At 40.3% G+C, this 22,008-nt stretch overlaps 1 protein-coding gene across 2 annotated transcripts in view; it reads right to left on the reverse strand.

Moving 5' to 3' along the window:
* Window positions 1-17,544: 17,544 nt before the first annotated feature.
* Window positions 17,545-22,008, reverse strand: part of EDIL3 (EGF like repeats and discoidin domains 3) — a 261,173-nt gene continuing 256,709 nt past the window's right edge. For both annotated transcript variants that reach the window (XM_076362438.1, XM_076362437.1), the window contains one exon: window positions 17,545-21,478. In XM_076362438.1, the coding sequence (XP_076218553.1) occupies window positions 21,329-21,478 (150 nt within the window). In that variant the 3' untranslated portion in view covers window positions 17,545-21,328. The remainder of the gene's footprint in view (window positions 21,479-22,008) is intronic.

The following is a 22,008-nucleotide window of genomic DNA, read 5'->3' on the forward strand; positions in this document are numbered from 1 at the left end:
TCTCACATACACAAGGAAGGACATTTTTTAATGTAGTAGTTGGATGTAGTGCCATGGTTTGGCTTTGCTGAACTGAGGTTCCACGCTGGTGCTGCTCTTGCACATGCCTTCTCTCCTCCTGCTTCTGGGAATATAGGATGTTCATCTACTGCCAAACACCTCTAAGAACACTCTAAACTTCACAAAACTATGCACAGTGTTCCCTTACAAGTTTTCATACAATTTTTTTTTCATTGTCTTCATACATCAAATGTTGCTGGGGTAAAGTGTTGCAAAGCCCTTCCAGTGGCTGGGGGGTACTGTCCAAACAAGGTAAACCATTGGGTTTAGCAGCAATTTATCAATAGACCTGGCTTCCCATTAATTTTCTTTCTGAAGCTACTTCTGTCTGCCAAGAACATGATTTTGACAGCAATTAGCACAGTGCCATCAGTGAAGACTACCCTCTCCTCTGTAATATTGAAGTCTTGTCTTTGACTCCAACAATAAAGCTAAAAGTAAGCATCTAACAAAATTTTAATCTCGTGGGATTACATGTGAAAACAGAGCAGGTACACTTTGCTGGTTTCCTTTATGAGTAAAACAAGAATAATTTGCCACAATTGGAAAGTGACAATTTTTGAAAGTTTTAAAATTTTCCTATGACTGTTTCTGTCCAAAAGGACTGACTATCCATTACTGCAGGTTTTCTAATTCCTCTCAGACTGAGACAGTTCAATTTTAGCTGGTGGGAACAGTGATGAAAAAAACAACCCACCTACTGGAACCAGCAGAGTCACTGAAAGGATGACTGAACATAAAACAGCACAGTATATATGGTCAGGTGGTTTGAAGATACAGTTTTGTTATTTCATGATAATTAATGTCACTTGAATGAAAGCTCATCCTTAAAATATATCGATTTACTCAGCGATGTTCTGCTTCAATGGTACCCTTAGGAACAGCTGTGAATAATAACAAAGGAAGAAGAGGTTTGAACTAGATGGATATTCAGACAGATGGATAGACAGGTGATTTACATGTGTGTGTGATATACAGGTTAAGTCCTACTAATTAAAGAAGGAATTACACAAAAAGCTGGAGAATCATTTCTAGTGTTGCATGATTGACATTAAAACCTAGTCTCCCCACACTGCAGAGCAGCAGTCATTGTGCTGCTTGTGCGATCATTACCCTTTTGATTCAATGTTCACTTCTCTTTTCATCTCAAATTCCTTATGTAACCAGTTTTGTTAATCTAAGTTTTCCTTCTGTCCTCATTGCCAGTAATTAGAAAGGGATCTGCATGCGCAAGAATAATTTTACTAAAGTACGGTTATTTCTCATCATCTGAGAAGCTGTCAGCACTGTTTCTTAAATTTCTTTCACCCACATATTCAAGTTGTAGAAAATAATCATGGCCAGCAGCCTTTTCATTTTCATGCTGCAATAGCATAATACAGGGGCTTTACACCAGATTCTGTGCTGACCTGTTACGGAACCTACTAATAAAGTGTGCAGAGGAAAATAGTTTTAAGCAGCTGGGCAAGGGGCAAGGGAGATGGTTCACTGTCGGCAACAGTAGGGGCCTAATGCTCTTCGTAGGACTGCCCTATTTCTTGAGCCGTCAGTTGCACGGGAGCGTGTTGGGAGGCTGTGCTGTTGGCCAGGTCCTGTGCCTGCACTGGATGAGACGTACCTCCTGGTCCCCTGTGCTTTTCTTGTAATGCCAACATCTACTAACCTGCATGAAAGCTGTTAGAATGTCTAGATCTTTGATTCATCCTTCATCAAGACTAAGATGAAAAGGGTTTTACAGAAAAGTATACAAATTTTACAGCATTGTTATTGATGCACTCAAGCGTTGCAGTAGGTTTACGAAGTTCTATAGTCTGGCATATCAAGGTTTCACCTAGGCAGTAAACTGTAAGCAAACACCCACAAGATCTCTCAGCTCCCCCAGTCCTCCTCTGTACCTGAAAAAAGTGAGGCCACATGTTTTGATGAGCTCCTGCAGAAAATAGAAGCCATCCTGCCAATCCTTCCCGGCTGTCTCTCACTGTAAGTTAATGTTTTCCTGTCACTCATCTGTAGTGGACAAGAAGCTCAGCTGGGATTGTTAGTGCTGAAGTTTTTATAAGTGAATTTACTGTCCCTTTATGAAGTCCCATTTTCAGCTGGTGAGAAGAGTATACAGCGGCTGCCTCTATGACCTTCGCTTGTGCCCAAGCAAAACACAGCGTAGGCTGATGGTATGCCACCCGTTGGCAAACCTGAATAAAGGGGCGGGCATGCAAACAATCCTGTTGCTTGAGCACACAAAGGCAGCGTGGCCGGCTGCACCTGGGAAGTGCAGGTTCATGTGTATACTCGCCGTGAGAGGTGGAGGTTACCAAAAACAAGCCCTACAGTGCCAACTCAGGCAATCCCGCTGCCCAGGGGAGGACAGTAGTGCCCTTACTTACCCCTCAAGGGAGTTACGGTCTCAGAGTGTCAATAGTTGAGATTTTAAGGGTAACCACTTTAAATACAGTCTTTAAATACAAATATATGAAAACTATGTGTTGACAGCAGAGTGGTGCTTTACATGCAATTAGAAGCTGTCTTTCAAGAGGGAAGCGGTCTTCACTTTTTTGTTTTAAATCTGTGTTAAAAAAAAAAAAAAGGATTCTCCGGAAAATAACTTATTAAAAGACTTGTACCAAATCAAAGTAAATACATTTTGTGATCGCAACTGATTTGTGCACGTAGGACCCTTTCTCTTTTTATTGCTTAGGCTAAATACACACTGGCATTTTTGTATCTTTTTCAGCATGCAGGAAAAAATACTGAAAGATGCTCCTCTTAGTCATGGAAAATAAAAAGCATGTGAAAAAGAATATAAAGATGTAAATGACATGTAAACTATGAAAATGAATGAACTGGGGAGCCACATCTTTTACCCTCATGTCATAAACTCCATGGTTATCTCTAGAATAATTTTAGTGGTAAACCCATGGATCCAAATGAACCCATATGATTATATTGTTCAAAATCCCAATATATTGGAATTCCAGCATTCCCCTTATCTCCTTTATTTTTATTTTTCTCTGCCTCTAGTTGCCTATAGTTCTAAATCTTATACTCATCTCCCAAATAGATTTTAAAAGCATAATGTATTCATATAAAAGAAGATAATATTGACAACTGAAAGGATCTCTTGAATTGCATCTCTTCTAGTAGGCTCTTTCAAGTTGTGCTACTTTATTTCTTTGTCAAAGAGTAAATAGTGCATAGTATGTCCTCTGAGCTCATTGTCTTTAGAGGCTGGAGAGTGAGTACAAAGAAGAGTTAACCCTAGTACCATAAAGATTTCAAGATAAACATATTTAGCAATTATCCTCAGAATTACTCGGGAAAGATCAAGCAGAACTAATCAATTTTCCAAATCAAAAATGCAATCTCACTAAAACAAAAGCAAACAAACAAAAACCTGCCTCTATTCTTCCCTCTGCTCCCACACAGACATTTTCCATCTAGATATTCTTGTCAGGAAAAGTGAAGTACCAGAAGGTTCCCTGGCTCATATCAGCATAACATTAGGGTAGTACAATTGAAGCCCGGTGTAAAACTGATCCAAGTTAAGGGACTATCAAGATCGATCCTTTTAAAACGCTGGAAGAAGCTCCGTTTTCACTAACCCAATGCCACCATGGGCTATGGACAGGTACACACCAGTCCCAGTCTCCCACAGCTTTCACAGTAATTCGGTTACAATATCATATTTCTTTCGAGCTGACAGAAGTTCCTACAGCTGATATTTTAGGAACACCTCGTGTAGCTGGAAACTTGCAGCCACACGGGCGGTAGATGCGTGTCAGGATCCTGCATTATGCATGAAGGTCACTTCTTTTTGCCTGTGCTGGAGAAGCCCATTGTACTTTGGGGGTGGTTTGTCACCAAGTTCAGTGTGACAGCGCTGTCAGCAGCCCGACAATTTGCCTCCTAGTGCTTGCCGTTTTGAAGACTCTGTGCTAACCCAAGGCGTGCAAAAAGGCAGAGGTGACAAATCTAGATGTTAATATGAGTATTTTTGAAGGAAGGTCTTGTAAAGAACAAACATACTTGTTTTGCAGGGACTAACCTTGATCTGCTCTGTTTTTATACAGCCTGTTTAAACAAGATATATAGTCTCACCATTTGTAGGTAACTATATTTGGACAATACTGTGTGTATAAAGTTAAATGCATTGAAGCTATCTACTTCAAAAACTTCTAATAATTAGGAAAAGTCTGGAGGTGGAAAAGTCTGCAGGTTTCCATTGTCTAAAACAGGTAAGTTGGTTAGAGTGAGTAATTAAACTTTTGGATGCTTAATACTGTTTAAAAAAACAGTTTCAAGGGTTGTACATCAAAGGTGACGCATGTGTCTATCAGTCCAAACTCTTCTCAATTTTAGAATCCACAGATCTTTTGGACAACTGTGATATTAAATAAATTGGCATATGTTTGGATTGTTCTTCTGACTTTGCAACCTATTCGCCCCCTTTCCTTGATGGAGTTTGCTTTTGTACTAAACTTTTTTTAGAATAAAAGAATATACTTCTGCCTCCTTAGAAAAGGAAAAGGGAAGAAAAAAAGTCACAATAACATGAAATAAAACTCCATTCTTTTTTAAAACACTTCTTTTCATACTAGATTGCATGTATTTGAAATGGCTTGGCTTAAGTCTCTATTATATTAGTTAATTCACATTATAAAACCCCACTGAATTAATGGTCCCCTATACATTTGTTCAATGACTTGAACAGAGTGCAGGTTTTGAGGAAGCATTTGTTCATTATTGCACTTCCTGAATCAATACTGTTTTCAAAGAGTCACTAAGTTAATTTATGCTTTTAGTCCCATAGTGCTTGTTCAGTCTGGCAGCTGCGGAGAAGGTCAACAGAGGTAAAGCTGCGTTTCTTAAGATGTAGTAGTTCTGAAAAATCCCGGGTCACTCTAATTACTATCAGTCCAAGCTAAGTATAATGGCAGCCTGCCTTGTGCTTCAGAGAGCCTGACAGTACGGTGTGCCTTGGGAAAATGAAACACACTCTCTGGTTTGTGTACTCGGAGGGCTGAAGTGGCAGTCACCTGGGATGTAGCTGGATTTACCTTTGAATGAAATCCTCTGAAGTAAAACAGCTTAATGGCTTTTCACCAATAATTACATCTGCTATATAAATTAATCACCAAATGGGTCTGCTGATGCACGGAAGATAATGTGGGGTTTTTCTTACTAAAAGGAGTCCAAGGCTGCTGCATGTCTGAGCAAAGGAGCTGCCTGCTCCATGTGGGTTGAGTTTTGGTCTTCCTCTTGGAGTGACTTTTGTGTTCTTCCCAAAACCAAAACAACAGATTGGGATCGCCGCTGATAAGGACTTCACTTTTGGTTATACACAGCGATCTCCGTACCTGGGACTTGTCATTCCCACATGGTCTAATCAGTCTCGGTGCTGAGAACATTTTCCTAATGTCCAGCCTACAGTTTTGTTTGCTTAATAAATCCCTATTTGTCTTAGAGTTCCACAGCCTTTGCAAATTGTTCATTTTATAACAGATGAGCTTCTGACCCTGCCTCCCCCTGAGTTTATGCATCTATTTGTGAAAGTGTGAGTGTGTATGAAAACGTTGAGCAAATGATGCTAGACATTTTCTTTGCTTTGTTTTCAGCCAGCCATGTGGGAATGCTTCAATATTTCATTAAAAAAAGTGTAAAAGATTTGAAATAATGAAGATTAATGCATGCTGAGAGTTTCTGGATTAAGCTTCTCTTCTGAGGAGGTTTGTTTCTTATGACTCCAGAAAAATAAATTGTGAAAAGAAGGTAAATAACCAAAAATAAACCTGTAAAATATACATTCCATTATTATTTAGGCAGAGGTTCAGTTTAGTGAAACAGAATAGCACTTGGTTATACTAAAACGTATTTGAAACAAGTGGAAAAGAATCCATGTTGAAACCTAGCTCAGATGTATGAATCTTGTGAGATTTCCTTTGTGTCAAATCTGAGAAGCCAGGAACCTTTGAACCCAATAAATATACATTAACTATTTTTTTAACTATGTATGTTAACTATTTTTTAAACTTTATGTTGGCTCTTCTAAGGGAATTACATGTCCTTAAATGTAAGCCCTGTTTACTTCTGTTTGTTATGTCTCAGAGGACATTAAGGAGAACAGCCCTAATGACTCAAGATGGGAAACTTTCACTCCCTGCAAAAACAAGAGGTGGTCTCTATGGCAACTTCCTAAAAGAGTGTATCATACTCTTTTAAGCCACTATAGTTATTCCAAACTCAAGCAGAAGTACAACAGGTGATTGTAGCACAAGAGAAACATTCATTACTACGCTGAAGAAAGTTGTGAACTGGTGACATGTTTCTAGTTGAGACACCAGTTTGAATCACAGTTACCAAATAGACAAGAATATGGATCCAAGTTGCTGAATATCGACCTGGTCATGATCTTACGGGTCAGATGGGACTACCACCTTCCTTCCCATGGTAAGAAGCCAGGGAAATAAATTTATCCAGGATTGTTCATTTCAGAGGGAAATGACATAATTTCCACAGAATGAGGAATCTGTGGAAGCAACTTGCAGAAAAAAAAATCATCACATCTGTATCACCATCCCATTATTTCAAATACTTTCTCCAAAGGAAGCTCCAGTATTTTTAGGTGAAACATCCAGACTCATACACCTCTGAAAATGTATTCAATTAAGAGTTATGATTAGAAGTGGGAAATAATAATCTGAATTTTAAAAAGCTTTTTTTCCTGAGTTTCCTACTATTAATGACACAGAATTTACACCGATAGAAATTAAGCATGAGAAGTCCCTAGCTTTTGAGTGCTTTTGATCATGTATAGGCTCTTTCTTTTATTTATTTTTTTCAAATAATGAGTATAATTTTATGAGCCGCATTTCACATATCTTACAAAGAACAAAATACTGCCTAGATTAGAGACTTGAACTACAAAAAAGCTAAGGTGTTCAGCATTCATTTCCTCCCTTCAGGCTGCGAGGATAAGGCATAACCTCTCTCCTGATGGTAATTGTTTGCTACATTTATCACGTTCATTTTCTCTCTCTCTCAAAATATGGCTGCAGAAGGATGGAAGAAAAGGAATGGCTTCAATAAGAGGGACTAAGTCTTATCCTCAAATATCATATAGCATTCCACAAAGCTGTAAGAATTATCCTCTGAATAAATAGTGTCAGATATATCTGACATAATATCTGCATAATATTTGACTAGCAAATGTTAGACTTTATGAATTTAAAACTGCATCACTGCAAGTAAATGGAAGATCTGAATTAAATCCACATTTAATTTTTGATTAATAGGTTTGAATGATGCATCAGTTCTAGGCAATATTCTCCGAAAAAAATATGGTTCTGATGATACCTAGTAATTCTACTTCCTCACTTCCCACTTACTTGGATTAAGTTCAACAAACACTTTTTAGGGACCACAATATATTAAAGCACTTCAGTACCTACTGAATATGACTGCAGACGATGGTGGAAAAAGCCTATGTGTCTTTGAGGGACTCCTAGGTCTGGCAAAAATCCTGAGCCAAATAATGCACAAGTAGAGAAAGGCTGAATATTGTGGTCTTTGAAAGTTTGACTGTGAAGTCCAGGCATAACGGACACCTATGTGCAAAATAGACATTTGGCTATATTGCAGAATCAGAGGAGTTTTAGATGATGAATTGCACTCTTCACTCGTGTATGCATATGAGAGCAAGGCAGGTACCACAGTGCACCAGAGGAATAACTTATGGGTCCTTCTTCCTCATCTGATGGGCTGGATCCTGCTTACAGCTTCACTGACACCAGGACACTTATTTTGCAGTAAGTCCTGATGGTTTTCCTTTGGGGCTTCCCAGTGTCACTAGGGTGCTCCACTTGCAGCCCTCCGCAGACCTTCCAGCGAGAAGGGGCAGTCAGCTACCTCCAGGGCACATTTCCCTCTTCCCTCTGCCACAGCTATTGGTGAGGGATGGGATGGGGTTCATGAGGGTGTTTCTATCCTCCCTGCTGGCTGTCAGGTCAGTTGCACACCTACACGTGCTGTGCTGCATGGTGTGGTGGCAACAACAAGGCTGTGCCAGAAGGGAAAGGCACCATCAAAGCTGTAGGGCCATGGAAAGAAAACCTACAAACTTTCTGCTCAGTAACTAACTGCTTTCTCTGAGCACAGCTTGTGGCAAGTCCTCTTTGGTTTGCAAACAAAACTGATGGGGTTTTTTGCGTCTTTTGTTCTCACCTTTTATTTAGTGCCTGGCTTTTAAATATTCACAGAGCAAACCAAAATAGTGCTTTTCTAGGTAAATAAGCAAAGTAACATGGAACATATTAGCATGTACTGATTTTTCATTATACTGAAAATTAACTCTTTGGTCTTTGTGTTTCATTGTCAGCTGCAAGGAATAATTAACATCCGACAAAGAATGAATGCCATTATAAGGAACAGTACAGCTGAGATTTCTTGTCTCATTTGCAATTATGCCTGAAGGTAACAGGATCACACAGCAGGCTGAGATCCTGCATAATCAGTTAAGAGACTTTAATGTAATAGGAAAAGAAAAAGGTTATGGTGAAGACATAGGCAAAGATGCCAGTCATGCAGCTGCTGCTTCTTCTGTATATTACAGTCTGTGTAGCACTCCCATTCAAATCTGTGCACCTATCCATGATTAAAGTTGATCACACGTGCACACACATGTACGGTGCTGTACCGCCCTTATTACACCTGAGGAGCGCACAGAGAAGAAGTACCTCATAGCTTTGTTCCTCCTGCTTGTGCAAATATATCTCAAATTCTGGCTTGCATTTTCAGGCACTGCTTTTCTCCTCCTCCTCCCCCCACCCCCACCCCTTAACTTCAATTTAATAAAGGCTGAGGATTAATATTCATGGGTATGATCTTTCCTATTCTCCAAGTAACTAAGTCCACTGCATGGAATCAGATTGTCTCAAGATGAAAACAGATGAGGAAGAAGCCCCTGTGAAATAGTTAAGATGTGTATTAAGACAACATTGAGATTTGAAAAAATTTTAGCCAGAATTGTGTCATATGAATTAGTCTTTCAACCAGGTTGGTTATAAAATTAATCTTAACTTAATTAATCTAATTAAAGGCAACTCAACTGTTCAGAGCCAGACCACGCTTAGAAGATAACTTAGAGACTGGAAGACCTGAAGAGTCACAGATGTGCTGGGAGGATAAGTTCAGATGAAGATCTACCCTTTTCCCCCCCAGTCCCTCTATAATGAGTATTCAATCCCAATAAATTGTATAAAAAATTATAAAAATAAATTCTATACTGCATAGACTTGGAGCAACATTTTTGAACAGGAGGTGCTGACTCTGTCTATGCTGTTTCTGACAGTGATGCTCACAGTTCATAGAGCCTCATGGTTTGAAGAGCTGCACGCAGGGGCCAGGCCCAATCCTCCCCCTCCTCTCGCTCCCTCTTTATTTCAGTTTCTGTGTGCTCCAGACTGGGGAGAGAAGGGCAAGCCAACACCATGGGAAGGGCCAGGGACTCTGAGTCAAAGTGGGAGCTGGAGTCACCTTCAATATGACATTACCAGCATCGCTTACCTGGTCCTCAAAACTGTGCCAGGAGTCTTACTGATGAGAGCTCAATTACTGCTGTGCAGCCAGGGAAGTGTAGTTGAAACCTTGTCTTTTTCCAGTGCTGAAGTGCAAGCACAAGGATCTGTGTAAGATCCACCGGGATCAGGGGCTGGTCCCATCAGCATTTTTACTGTAGAGCTAAAGAGGAGGACCCTTATTGGGGGGGGATAATGAATGGAAGAAGGGATGTTCATCAAAGTGCCCCTCCCCAGCACAGCCCAAGGTATACATTCCCTGGTTTAAAGTCATGTTACACTGACCAGGAAGAACCAGTCCAGACTGTCTTGAGACAGTAACTGAATGCTAATGAGCCTTTGCCTGTTCTTCAATCAAAACACTGCTTTGCTGCATTTCAGGAAATGATCCGGGCTGCAAAAGTGTCAATACATTCAGTTGATTCACTCTGACATTGGAATACAACAAAAGGGATCACCAGTATACACAGAGGGCTCAAAATAAGGCAAAAATGCAGCTATGACAGTCCTCAGTAATTTACTAACAAACTGTGTACCAATGGAGATTTTTCACAAGACAGTGCAAGGCGATTTCACAATCACTCATGAGAGATATCAGGTAAGAACTAAGCAGTGTGCATTTGAGCCCTAGTAATACTGAGCTGTTGCCTGGGTGCCTGAAAGGAGCACAGCATCCATCGGGAAGCACATTACTAGTCATACTGGAACACTATTGGCACATTTCACTCTCCTTCAACTTGAGCAAGTCCTTACTTCTGTGAAGAGGTCGCTTGAATTCAAGGTGTTGACTCATATGACTATTTACTGGGCTGTTGGCATCAAGGATTTCTCAAGCAGCCCTTGCATTTGGTATGATGAGGATGGTAGACCAGTACTGTACATCTTGTCGTGGACTTCTAGCAGTTCATTATCTGACTTCGGGAACATATTAGTTCATTCAGGCAGTCTAAATGCATTGCAGACATTAATCTGAATAGAATGTAACCCATTGGAGAAGAAATTAACCACAAATGCATTTTTTGCAGGCCATAGGAATGCTTGTGGTAGAGGCTAGGGAAAAGATTGCTAAATGTTTAAAAATATCCAAACCGTTTTAGTTGAAGAGCAGTCTTTATACCACGAAGGGATTAACTGGGACATGTTTACCGAGCCATTCCTGTTACCCACTCTGTGTTTACAGGTGTAAACTGTGCATGCCATTCAGTCAGCTCAGCAGTTGCACTGGGACCGGACAAATTTTCCTTCACCACATCACACCTAGCTCCTGAGCTGCTCTGGTTTGGAAGTCTGGTTTTAGACTCCCAGAAATATTTGGGGAATGTGACCGTTACAGTTAAACGTGTTCTTAGTGAAAAGCCATTTGTGAATAGATGGTCTCATTCCCACAGCTAAACAACACTTTCTATTACAGCTCAGAAACTGGAAAGAAATGGAAAGGTGGAACAGCCAATGCAAGTGGTAAGTGACGTGCTATATATGTATATTATATAAATATTGAGTCAGATTCTTCTGGAAGGCCCTTTGACTCCTATCTGGAAATTAAGTTTCTTTGTGAACAAGAAAACCTTCTTACTTATTCCGGTCACCGGTCAGTGATGGTTTTTTTAATAAAATACTTGCAAATCACTTAGTAAAGGGAAAAATGGCTTTAAAACAAAGAAGCGCTTCTGACTTTCAAGTAATGTTGCCTGTTCCCATGTGAAGAAAACTCCATTTCTGTATGAGCCTCTAAGCCAAGATAGTTAAATAAACCAGGAACATAAACAGAACACCCACAAACAAGCGCTGCCCTCCCCATCCCAACTTACTTCTCTTAAATGGAAGAAAATTATATCAGCATACATAAGATGAACAGCTAGATTAGGTTGATGAACTTAATTAGCATCCTTGAAATGCTAGTTCTAAAATGTTAAAGAGTAAGCAAATTAGAAAAAAAGACTAATCATACTGCTGAACATACAGGTCTGGAGCTACAGCTGTTATAAACTGACAGCTACAAATCAGGTACTTATCTGGTTTGCAGGCGCCTGTCTGTGGGAGCTTACTGAGGCTTTAACCATGAGGAAAACCCTCCGATTTCAGTGATATGCATGCTCAGCTTTAGTTTGCCAAGGAGAGAGGATGAGGCCTTGATGGAGATGCTCCCACTGCCTTGACTTAAGGCTTTGCCCTGACTTGCACCACACCATCAACAGACCTATACTGAGATGCTTGCATGCCTTAACGCCACTGCAAGTGACTGCCTTGGGAACCGCGGAGGGGCTGCAGCCATGGGTTGTGCCAACGTTGTAGGCTTGGGCACTATGCTAGAAGAAATTGCGGCTCTTCAACAGTGCAGCAGAGGACCTTTCATCCTCTTGACATGGTATTTTCCAGCATGACTTTTGCAAAATTTCACACTGCACTTGTTGAAATGGGGGTTGTTTATTTTCCTTTGCACCCTCTGAAGGAAGGAGCAGAGGGGTCAGCTTTAAAAAAAAAGATTAATTTTGGAGAAACACCAAGGAGAGTGCGCTGCAAGTTCAATATGGTTCATATACATTAACTGCCTTTCTATATAATATTGTTCATCTGGTCCCAGGCAGCTTTCCTAACCCAAAGCCCCTGTCCTCCTCTTTATGCTTTCCCAAATTATTTCCTCATTCTAGTCTAATCTCAATTTTCTTTTCTCTTTGGTAGTTTTTATTCTCTCCATACTCAAAGCAGGGGACTTTATCCCTCACATAGGCTGGGTCTCAATGGCAGCATTTGTGAAACAGCTCTCATCTTCAGTTCATAGACCAGTGCATTTTTCAGCCTTGGGAGTATAGACCTGGTGCTGCTCATTTATTTCCTATATCAGTGGTACAAGAACAGGCATCCTGAAATACTATAAGAGAAAAAGGTACTGTGCAGGTGTGTATCTATCCAATCTATGTGTACACTTGGGAAAGATGGGGTAGATTTATATGGGGCACACCCCTGTGATGAAAGCTACTCAATGCCAAATTGAGCCTAAAGTAGAAAGTAGCACATCATATTTCAGTTTGGGGATTTTTAAAGTTCAGGAAAAATTTTACAGACCTGGATGTAGAGAACTTACTATAGACAATGCCACTAGTCCTGCTTCTCACTTCCATTTAGATAGAAAAAGTTGTACTGGGTGTGTTTAATGACCAGTCAGCCTCACCACTGTGCCCCATAAGATCATAAAACAGATCCTCCTGGAAGATATGTTGAAACATATGGAAGACAGGGAGGTGATTAGAGACAGCCAACATGGCCTCACCAATAGCAAATCATGCCTGACTAATCTAGTGGCCTTCTATGATGGAGTGACCACATCAGTGAACAAAGGAAGAGCTACAGATATCATCCACCTGGACTTCTGTAAGGCCTTTGATATAGTCACCCCCAACATTCTTTCCACTAAAGAAGTAATGGGTTTGATGGATGGACTGTTAGATGGATAAGGAATTGGCTGGTTGGCCATGTCCAAAGAGTTGCAGTCAATGGCTCAATGTCCAAATGGAAACCAGTAATGAGTGGTGTCTCTCAAGGGTCCATACCAGGACCCATTCAATATCTTCGTCAATGACATAGACAGTGGGATTGATTGCACCCTCAGCAAGTTGGCAGATGACACCAAGCTGAGTGGTGCAGTTGATATGCTTGAGGAAAGGGATGCCATCCAGAGGGACCTTGACAGGCTGGAGAAGTGGGCCCATGTGAACCTCATGAAATTCAACAAGGCCCAAGTGCAAGGTCCTGCACCTGGGTCGGGGCAATCCCCAATACCAGTACAGACTGGGGGATGAAGGGATTGAGAGCAGCCCTGCAGAGAAGGACTGGGGGTACTGGTGGATGAAAAGCTGGACATGAGCCAGCCATGTGCGCTTGCAGCCCAGAAAGTCAATTGTATCCTGGGCTGCATCCAAAGAAGTGTGGCCAGCAGGCCGAGGGAGGTGATTCTGCCCTTCTGCTGTGCTCTGGTGAGACCCCACCTGGAGTACTGCATCCAGGTATGGGGTCCCCAGCACAAGAAAGACATGAACCTGCCCACAGCAGGGGGGTTGGACTAGATGGCCTTTAGAGGTCCCTTCCAACCCAAAATATTCTTTGATTCTATGACCTGTTAAAGTGGATCCTGCTCCACAGGAGAGCAACGAGAACAGTCAGAGGGCTGGAGCACCTCTCCTATGAAGAAAGGCTGAGGGAGTTGGGGTTGTTCAGCCTGGAGAAGGAAGGCTCTGGGGAGACCTTATTGTGGCCTTTCAGTACTTAAAGGGGACCTACATGAAAGATGGAGAGAGACATTTTACCAGGGCCTGTAGTGACAGGACAAGGGCCAATGGTTTTAAACTGAAAGAGGGTAGATTTAGATTAGATATTAGGAAGAAATTTTTCACGATGAGGGTGGTGAGACACTGGCACAGGTTGCCCTGAGAAGTTGTGGATGCCCCATGCCTGGAAGTGTTCAAGGCCAGGTTGGATGGGGCTTTGAGCAACCTGATCTAGTGAAAGATGGTGGGGGGATTGGACTATATGATCTTTAAAGGTCCCTTCCAACCCAACCCATTCTATGATTCTGTGTGTGCGTAACAGGAAATTACTCCCAAAATTATACAACATCCACAAATCCTGGAAACAGAAACAAGACATCTACCAGGTATGGTTTCTGTACAACAAATCCTAATTTCTCCAGTCTGTTCTGCAAGAAATGGAAGAAAATAGTGAGTGAAGGGGCAATATACTTAAATCATCACTGCTTTTACCCACATCAAAAGGTTCACTAGAAATGGAATTAACTCTTAGGCTCACTAATGAGTCTCCTGATGCACATTGGAATTATTTGGGCAGTTCTATAAATATTATAGGTATTGCAACAACATGGAAAGCGTAATCACCCTTCTGCTTCCTCTTTGCTCTCTCCGTTCCCATACTTATTTACAGCAAAGTGGATGACACCGGCCTGTAGAAAATGCACTTATATATACATATAAAATGTGCACACTATATCCATATAAGCAAGGCATGGTTTAGCTGCTTATTCAAAAATTCTCCATCAGTGCCTCCTCTAACGAAGCTGTGAACCTGTTATAGTAACATGTCACATGTAGTAAAGGAATTTCTCCAAGTCAAAAATAGTAAAGGCAACACCATTCAAGAGAAAAATACAACTGATGTAAAAAGTGAGGAAAGAAGATTTAAACAAAATATTTTTCTGTACAATTCAGTGTGCATAATTCTAGACCCCAGATATGATTTATGTTTTGCCTTTAAAGTTGTGGTGGGTTGTCCCCAAACATCATCTAAGCCCCACACAGCTGCTGGGTCACTCTCTTCCACCAGTGGGACAGGGTAGAGAATAGGAAGACCAAAAGTGAGAAAGCTCGTGGGTTGAGATAAAAACAGTTTCATGAGTGAAGGAAAGAGGGGGGGGTGGGAAACCCCAAAGCCACCAAGTGTTGCAAAGGCAATCAGTCATCACTTCCCACAAGCAGACTGATGCCCAGCCAGTCTCCAAGCAACGGCTACCTTCCCCTGAAGCCCCTTCCCAGCAGTGAAGAAAGGTAAATCCATCCCAGCCAGGCCCAGCTGGGGACAAAAGTCCATAGTGTATCAGTCTACAGTGCCTACATCATATCATCTGACACTTTCATAAGAACATGCTATATCACTTTTTAAGGGGCTTTTGACTCTCCTTCAATGGATCGCATATATATTTTATGCCCAACAGTCTGTGTACTTAATTGTATTTAATGTGGTCAAGGCAATACAATACATTTCTCTACAGGTCCTACTGACCTCTTGCAGCATCCCAGAAAACCACTGTCTTTCAAGACATTAATTTAGTCTACTTTTGATTTTCCAGTCTGATGCAAATGCTTAGTGACCTTTCCTACCACCTTTTGGTGGCTGATATCCTTCATCTACTCACATGGCCACCAGAAATGTGCCTGCTGACCTATCATCTGATGTGCAACCTGAGATAACCACAGTGCATTAGCTTGTAAACCAGTGAGAAAGCAGCATCAGAAACATTATTGTGATGAACAGACTGTGCTCTGACCATTCTCTTCATTTGTTGTGCCCTGCCTGTATTTCACTAGGTTTTTCATGCTTCCCATGCATGCCTATACATGTGGAGCCTACTTCTAAATTGATATATAGTGTATCAAAACACAACTGGTATTGTTACTAACATATACTGGTAAAATATATTTTGCTACACCCTTAGCAAGTTAAATTGTGAGACCAAGACAAGTTTCCATGTTCTTATGTTCGGAGGCATTTAAATATATATATTTACAGCTCCCCAAATGCTGATATTGATATGTATCATTGAAAGATAATTTGTGATAAATGCAGTTATAAAGCCATGCAACAAAGACTTATACAAGTCTGCCTTTTATGTTTTATATTCTTAACCTAAAGCAGTCTTTTGCATCATTTCTCTATTAAGAAAATTACACAAGTTTAAAAAAAGAAAATAAAAAGTTTGTATCAGTAAAATTATCTTCTATTTTGTCCTATTTTGTTTTATAAGGCTAAGTCATCACAGGTCACTTAGTGATCACTAAGTGAACAGATCAACCTCCTGTTATTTGAATCTAAGGTACAAAGTAAGTGCCATTGTATTCATCACAGAAGTATCAGAGACTACATATTTCATAATGATGTAGAGTGTTGATATGCATGTTAATCCCTTGAGGTCATTAGCAACAGGTATGGGAGGATGGACATTGATAAATAGTTGCTATTCTGAAAAGAATTACTCGTTATTTTCTCTCATTGTCTTCATTAGAGTTCCTGGGGATCTACATTATGAAGAATGAGAGGAAAAATCACTTTTCATTTCTTCAGGAACAGGCCCTGTATTTTATGAAAGAGTTGCAATTTATAATTAAAAGTCAGAAAGATTCAAGATGTATATTTTCAGAAATTTATGATTGAAGCGCTAATATTCAGCCATTATTCACCAAAAGTAATCCTCTTTTTGTGTGCACCATTATATTCTAATTTTTACGACCGGTAGAGATATGTCATCAAAAAAAATTGCAACATCAATTCTGTGAGTTTTCTGTTGAAAGATGATACGCTGTTAGTGTTCAGACTGCACGTTTGGCGGACAAGGTACCTGTCGTCAGTGCATACTTGTGGATGGTTTTATCTCCAAAAGACAATTTTTGGTGAAAGGACACAAGCTGAAATGGGTTTGAAACAAAAGCATGTATATCTATGAGCTTATTCTGGATCAGTAGGGAGCAAACCACTGAAGCTCCATCTCTTACAGCTACACAAAACTTTAAAATTTTTTAAAAATCTCAATGTTTAAAATCGGGAGTGAATGGCTTTTCCATGTGCTACTTTAACCTCTAGGCTTCTTCAGAATTTGAAATGATACAGCTAGTTAACTAAACTAAGAAATGTTGGGAAGTGGGCTGGACAGCAAATAAAGTGAAGATAGATGAGGGTGTGAGCAAGCACCGGCCCTGCTCTGGCATCTCTGCTGGAAGCCTCATAGTGGGTCTGCGCTGCAGCCGCTGTTTCTCTTTTCGGAAATTAATTTGCCTATGCAGGAGTGGAGAAGAGAGGATAAGGATTGATAAATACCTCAAGAAATTTGACTTAGAGGAAATGAAATTGTCAGTTTACATTTCTGGTGCTTATTCAGAGAGCAGTAAGAAAGAAAAATATTTTTAGACTCATTCAAACCTTTGCTTTTTTATCTGAAAGAACAAAGGGAACATATTGAAGGGATCACAGCACCACAGTTGATTTTGCCAGAAACAAACTTACCTACCACAAAGACCCCGCGAATGAATCCAGGAAAATGCCACATCATATCTCTGCTCTGCATTTGCTGCCAGTGAGGCTGAGATAAGTTGCATCTCCTTCGAGGTATTGCAATATAAGTGCTTCAAAAATGACGTCATTTTTCAAAAGTTTTATTGTTAAGTTTGAAGACTAGACAAGGTCATACTGGTTTTACATCATTCTACATGATTTAAGTATATACAAAACCATTTGAATATTACACAGCTTGAAAGGTTGCAAAGGTCATTGTATCCGAGATAATTCTGTACTTACTGACACATCAGAAGCCAGCACTGAATATTATAGTTCATATTTGTTGTATAGCAAAGATACACTCATTTAGTATCCTTAGTCTTCAAAACTGACACTAATTTGTATGCAGCCATTCCAAAAGAGAAAGTCAACCTCAAAACGAGAGCCAGTTAACGTGATAAGCCCTTAACAGAACACAGATAAAACGGAGCCTTGTGCCGGTGCTTTATTTCCCAGGCTATAAACGTAGCACATTACAGAGCTACAGAAAGGTGAAGTCTGCCTACAAATACTTAATTGGTTCAGGGTGAAATTTAATTAGGAGAACATTTTCAGTCTTGTTCAGTGCCATTGTTACAATTAATACAGAAGTCAAGGATCATTTCAGAGTGCTTCTCCATCCCTCTTAAAGGGACATATCCTGCACTTATTTCTAGTTTTGGGATGCCAGTTGCTTTCTCTGGCAGAGTAGTGGCATGTTAATTTATAACTTGTCCCTTATGTCAATGGTGCTCACCAAGACAAGAAAATAAAATTAAAGGGAAAAATTTTAATTCTAGACCACAATCTGATTTTCATCTGTTTTGTTAAATCTGAAGTATTCCACAGAAATCAAGAGTTATTTCAGACTTACACTGCTAACACTGGGAGCAGAATTTGGTACTATGGCTGCACAATGCCATTTAAAGAAAGCTTCTTGGTAGCTAAGGAACAATTGCATTAGAAAAAGCCCCAGTATGTTGGCTGAAATTGTAAGGGCATCACATATATGATTCTTTTATAAATTACCAGAGAGTGTTATCACAATGGATATGGAGCTTTCTCTGCAGGTTGTGAAGACTGCTGGCAGAAGAAAGCTGACACAGGACATAAGGATGAAAATACTCAACTCTAAATTAATACAAAATAAAGTTACTGTGTTAGGTATCATGACAACGCTATTTTTATATGCAGATGAATGGATAACAATTAAATTACTAAACCAAGAAAGATTAATTCAAAACCAAAATTGAAGTTGCAAAAGATTAATGACATGAAAAAAAATCACTTAAGAACACAGAACAAATATTTCAAAAGAACATTAAAACAAGTTGGTAAACCAGGGAACCTAATTTTCAGAAATGGCCTTCCATTTTTTGGGTACAGTCGACTAGTGAAATAGCTACACGCTATTCTTCATATCTGTAATTAAATTCAGGGTCAATTACTCTCCCACAACAGGAAAATGTTTTTGGACCTCTTTAAATATTGTGTGTGCCCTAAAGAGATAAATATTACTTCTGGGTTTTTTGTTGGTTTTTTTGTTTGTTTGTTTGTTTGTTTTTTAGAGCTTAAAGTGCAAAACATAGGCAATAGGTAATTTAGAAATACATTTGTTCTCCATTATTCAGAAATATTTTGCTCTTCAGAAGTACCATCATGATTGACTTTCTCTTTAAAATCGCTCACTATGTTTGAAGACCACTCCATATATACATCATTAAGGAATGCTGTTAACACAGTTACAGACAAGACAGTAACAGTCTAGTGGCTTTTGTTATGCGGCACAAAGTAAAAAATAAAGAACAAACTTAGCAGTGTTGCACAGGACCTCAACATTTCTTACACATACTTTTACCTTTACAAGACTCTTCTTTAGAAGTCTTTAAATGTCTAAGCCTTATAAAATAAATACTTGTATAAATACAGTTTAAGGATTAAGTCATTTTATAGAGGCAGGGTGTTCTGTTTGTTAAAATGTGACAGTTTAAGTGACACTATCAGAAAACCGCCACCAATATATCCCCAATTCTTGTATGTAAAATTCCTGGCTGCTATTCTAGAGTCTTTCACAGTTCAATGGATAATATATTTTGTCTATGGTGGAGAATGTGTGATTAAATGCAGGTTTTTGAAATCCAAACCATTTTGTTTCCAAAGTAAACCTTGCCCTTTGCAGACTGTGGGCCAGCTAGCTGTTTGCCTGGGAAGCAGTGCCCAGATTCATACTTCAGCGTTTCAGTGAGAATGTAATGGTGACAAAAAATAAGTTCCGTGACATTTGCTAAAACATGCAGCTCTCTCTCTATATCTCTATCTCTCTCCACATCAGCATGTTATGAAATTAAAAGGGTGGCAGTAATCCCAAATGCTGTTATTCCAGGTAACAGATAAATGGTCCCCTCTCTCCTTGTCCCAGGATTTTTTTAGACCTTGGTACTACACTAACATAGTCATAGAGCACCTTATTCCAAAGAAACTTGGAGTGCTTTACAAAGGTTGGTATCCTTATCTCTGTCATCAGGGGAAACTGAGGCACGGGGGAGAATGTCCCCCCTACTGACCCACTTTTCCTCCTAAAACCTACTTTTTAAACTGGGGTCCTCACTGGCTATCATCTTGTTAAAACAACATAGTGTGTATGAAGCATTTCTGTAGATGAGGCATGATAAAAATCAGTCTCCTTGTGGCTCACTGGCATGTGTCTGAAAAGACATAGTTGGGAGTGGAGGCTCCCAAGGGCCCAGCTTTGATAAACTCCTGCAACACCTCTTGCCTTCATGCTTGGGAGGAAGGCTGTGACCACCACCATAAGAAGAGCCTACAGAGAGGGTTTCCTGGCAGTAAGGGACTCATTCCTCCTGTGTGTCTTTTAGCACCTGATTCCTTCCCCACATTTACCTCCTCACAGAAATTAAGGAGGTTTCTGAAAGAAGTAATTGGGCAGGCAGCTCCGTCTAGGGTTGTGTGCTCACCCCTGGGCAAGTCATGAAACGGGCTCAGGACTTCTGATGCGCCGTGTGCCTTTACCTACGTGGATACTTAAGATGAGATACCACAAGTACCCTGGCATCTCATCTCAGCCTCCTTGAAAAAGCACATCTCAAGCAGAAGTAATAAACTTTGGCAAATTCACTAACTTCATAATATACTGATAGCAGATTTTGTTCCATACGCAAACAGGTCACCTCTTTCAAGGAAAATAACATTAGTGGTGATACTAAACAGAAAAGATGGAGGTCATGTCTATAGCATGCAAAAGAGAGAAGGAAAATTGGGTTAGTTAGGAAAACCCTTTAGGTGCATGGACTCTGCTGTTCAGATGAAAGTGATGAAAGGTAGCTTGTAATATCACAGGTACCGTGTTTTGCAGTACCACAGAGTATCTTCCAAAATATATGTCATAAATACTGACAGTGTTTGATAGGCACAATTACTATAATGCAGTCATCCCCAAGTAAACTTATTGCTAAAAGCTGCAGTATCACTTTTTGCAAGTAAGATGACAGTATGATTTATGGAGAACTCGTCAGCCCAATGTTTCTAAAGCTGCAAATGAGCTTTGTCATGCTATTTCTCTTCCCTTGTAAAAAGGATGCTGCTGTTTTTCCCTAACACGTTTCAACTAGTGTGAACAACTCAAAAGAAAACTAGAAAGATAATTCCACAGCAGAAGGGACAACACTGACAGATTTCAAGGACAAAATTGGACTGGATCATTTAAAGGGCAGGCTTAGACCTCCTTGCGAAAGACAGTTAGCGGCCTACCATAAAATGAGCACTTGTTCATGAAAAACCCACTCAGCATCCTACAGGCTTTGCACAGTTTCTTCTACGGAGGGACTTTTAGCTACACTGAGAGCTGCGATGCCTAACGGAGATCCGCCTCAGTCCTCCGCTGTACAGCCCAGCAGCTCCGACCGCAGGGTGATCCTGCCGTACCATGACCATGGGAGGATGCGGACGTGCCGGGCGTAGATCGGAGGGTCGATGACGTTCTTACGGTGCGTGTCATTGTCAAAATTTCCCTGGAACACCTGAAGGGCAAGTAATGAGAAAATTTAAGCCTACGTGGCTTAAGGAACAGCTGTGGTACATCCGTGATGTCTCTCGGCACCTCCCTGATCTCCATGCTGAATTTTGATCATCTGGGCACCCAACTGATGCTGCAAAAAGCACCTGCCTTTGCTAAGACCTGGGGATTTCATTGCATGCCAGGGACCTCAGAGCTGGGTATAAGCATGGCATGCTCAACCCTGGTGCAGATTTAGCCTTCAATTCAAAGTTTAATCTGCTGTTCTGCCAAAACCCAGGGCCCCACTCTAAAAGTTATATAAAAATCATTAACATTTAAGAAATTAAAATGTCTTTTTACTGGCATTTGTATCATGTCAAATTAATCCCAGGAGATCCTGCTATTGTTTCCAACAAAACAACATTAATAATTAAAGTTAAGAATTTGTCATGTATCACTTATGAATGCAGCTTGGATACAACTATATAAACCCCTGTAAAGTTAGTGATTATCAAGGATACTATCTTCTTCTGTCAAACAAAAGTCCCCATC

The sequence above is a fragment of the Aptenodytes patagonicus genome, chromosome Z (assembly GCF_965638725.1).
Source record: "Aptenodytes patagonicus chromosome Z, bAptPat1.pri.cur, whole genome shotgun sequence".
NCBI classification, from domain to species: Eukaryota; Metazoa; Chordata; class Aves; order Sphenisciformes; family Spheniscidae; genus Aptenodytes; species Aptenodytes patagonicus.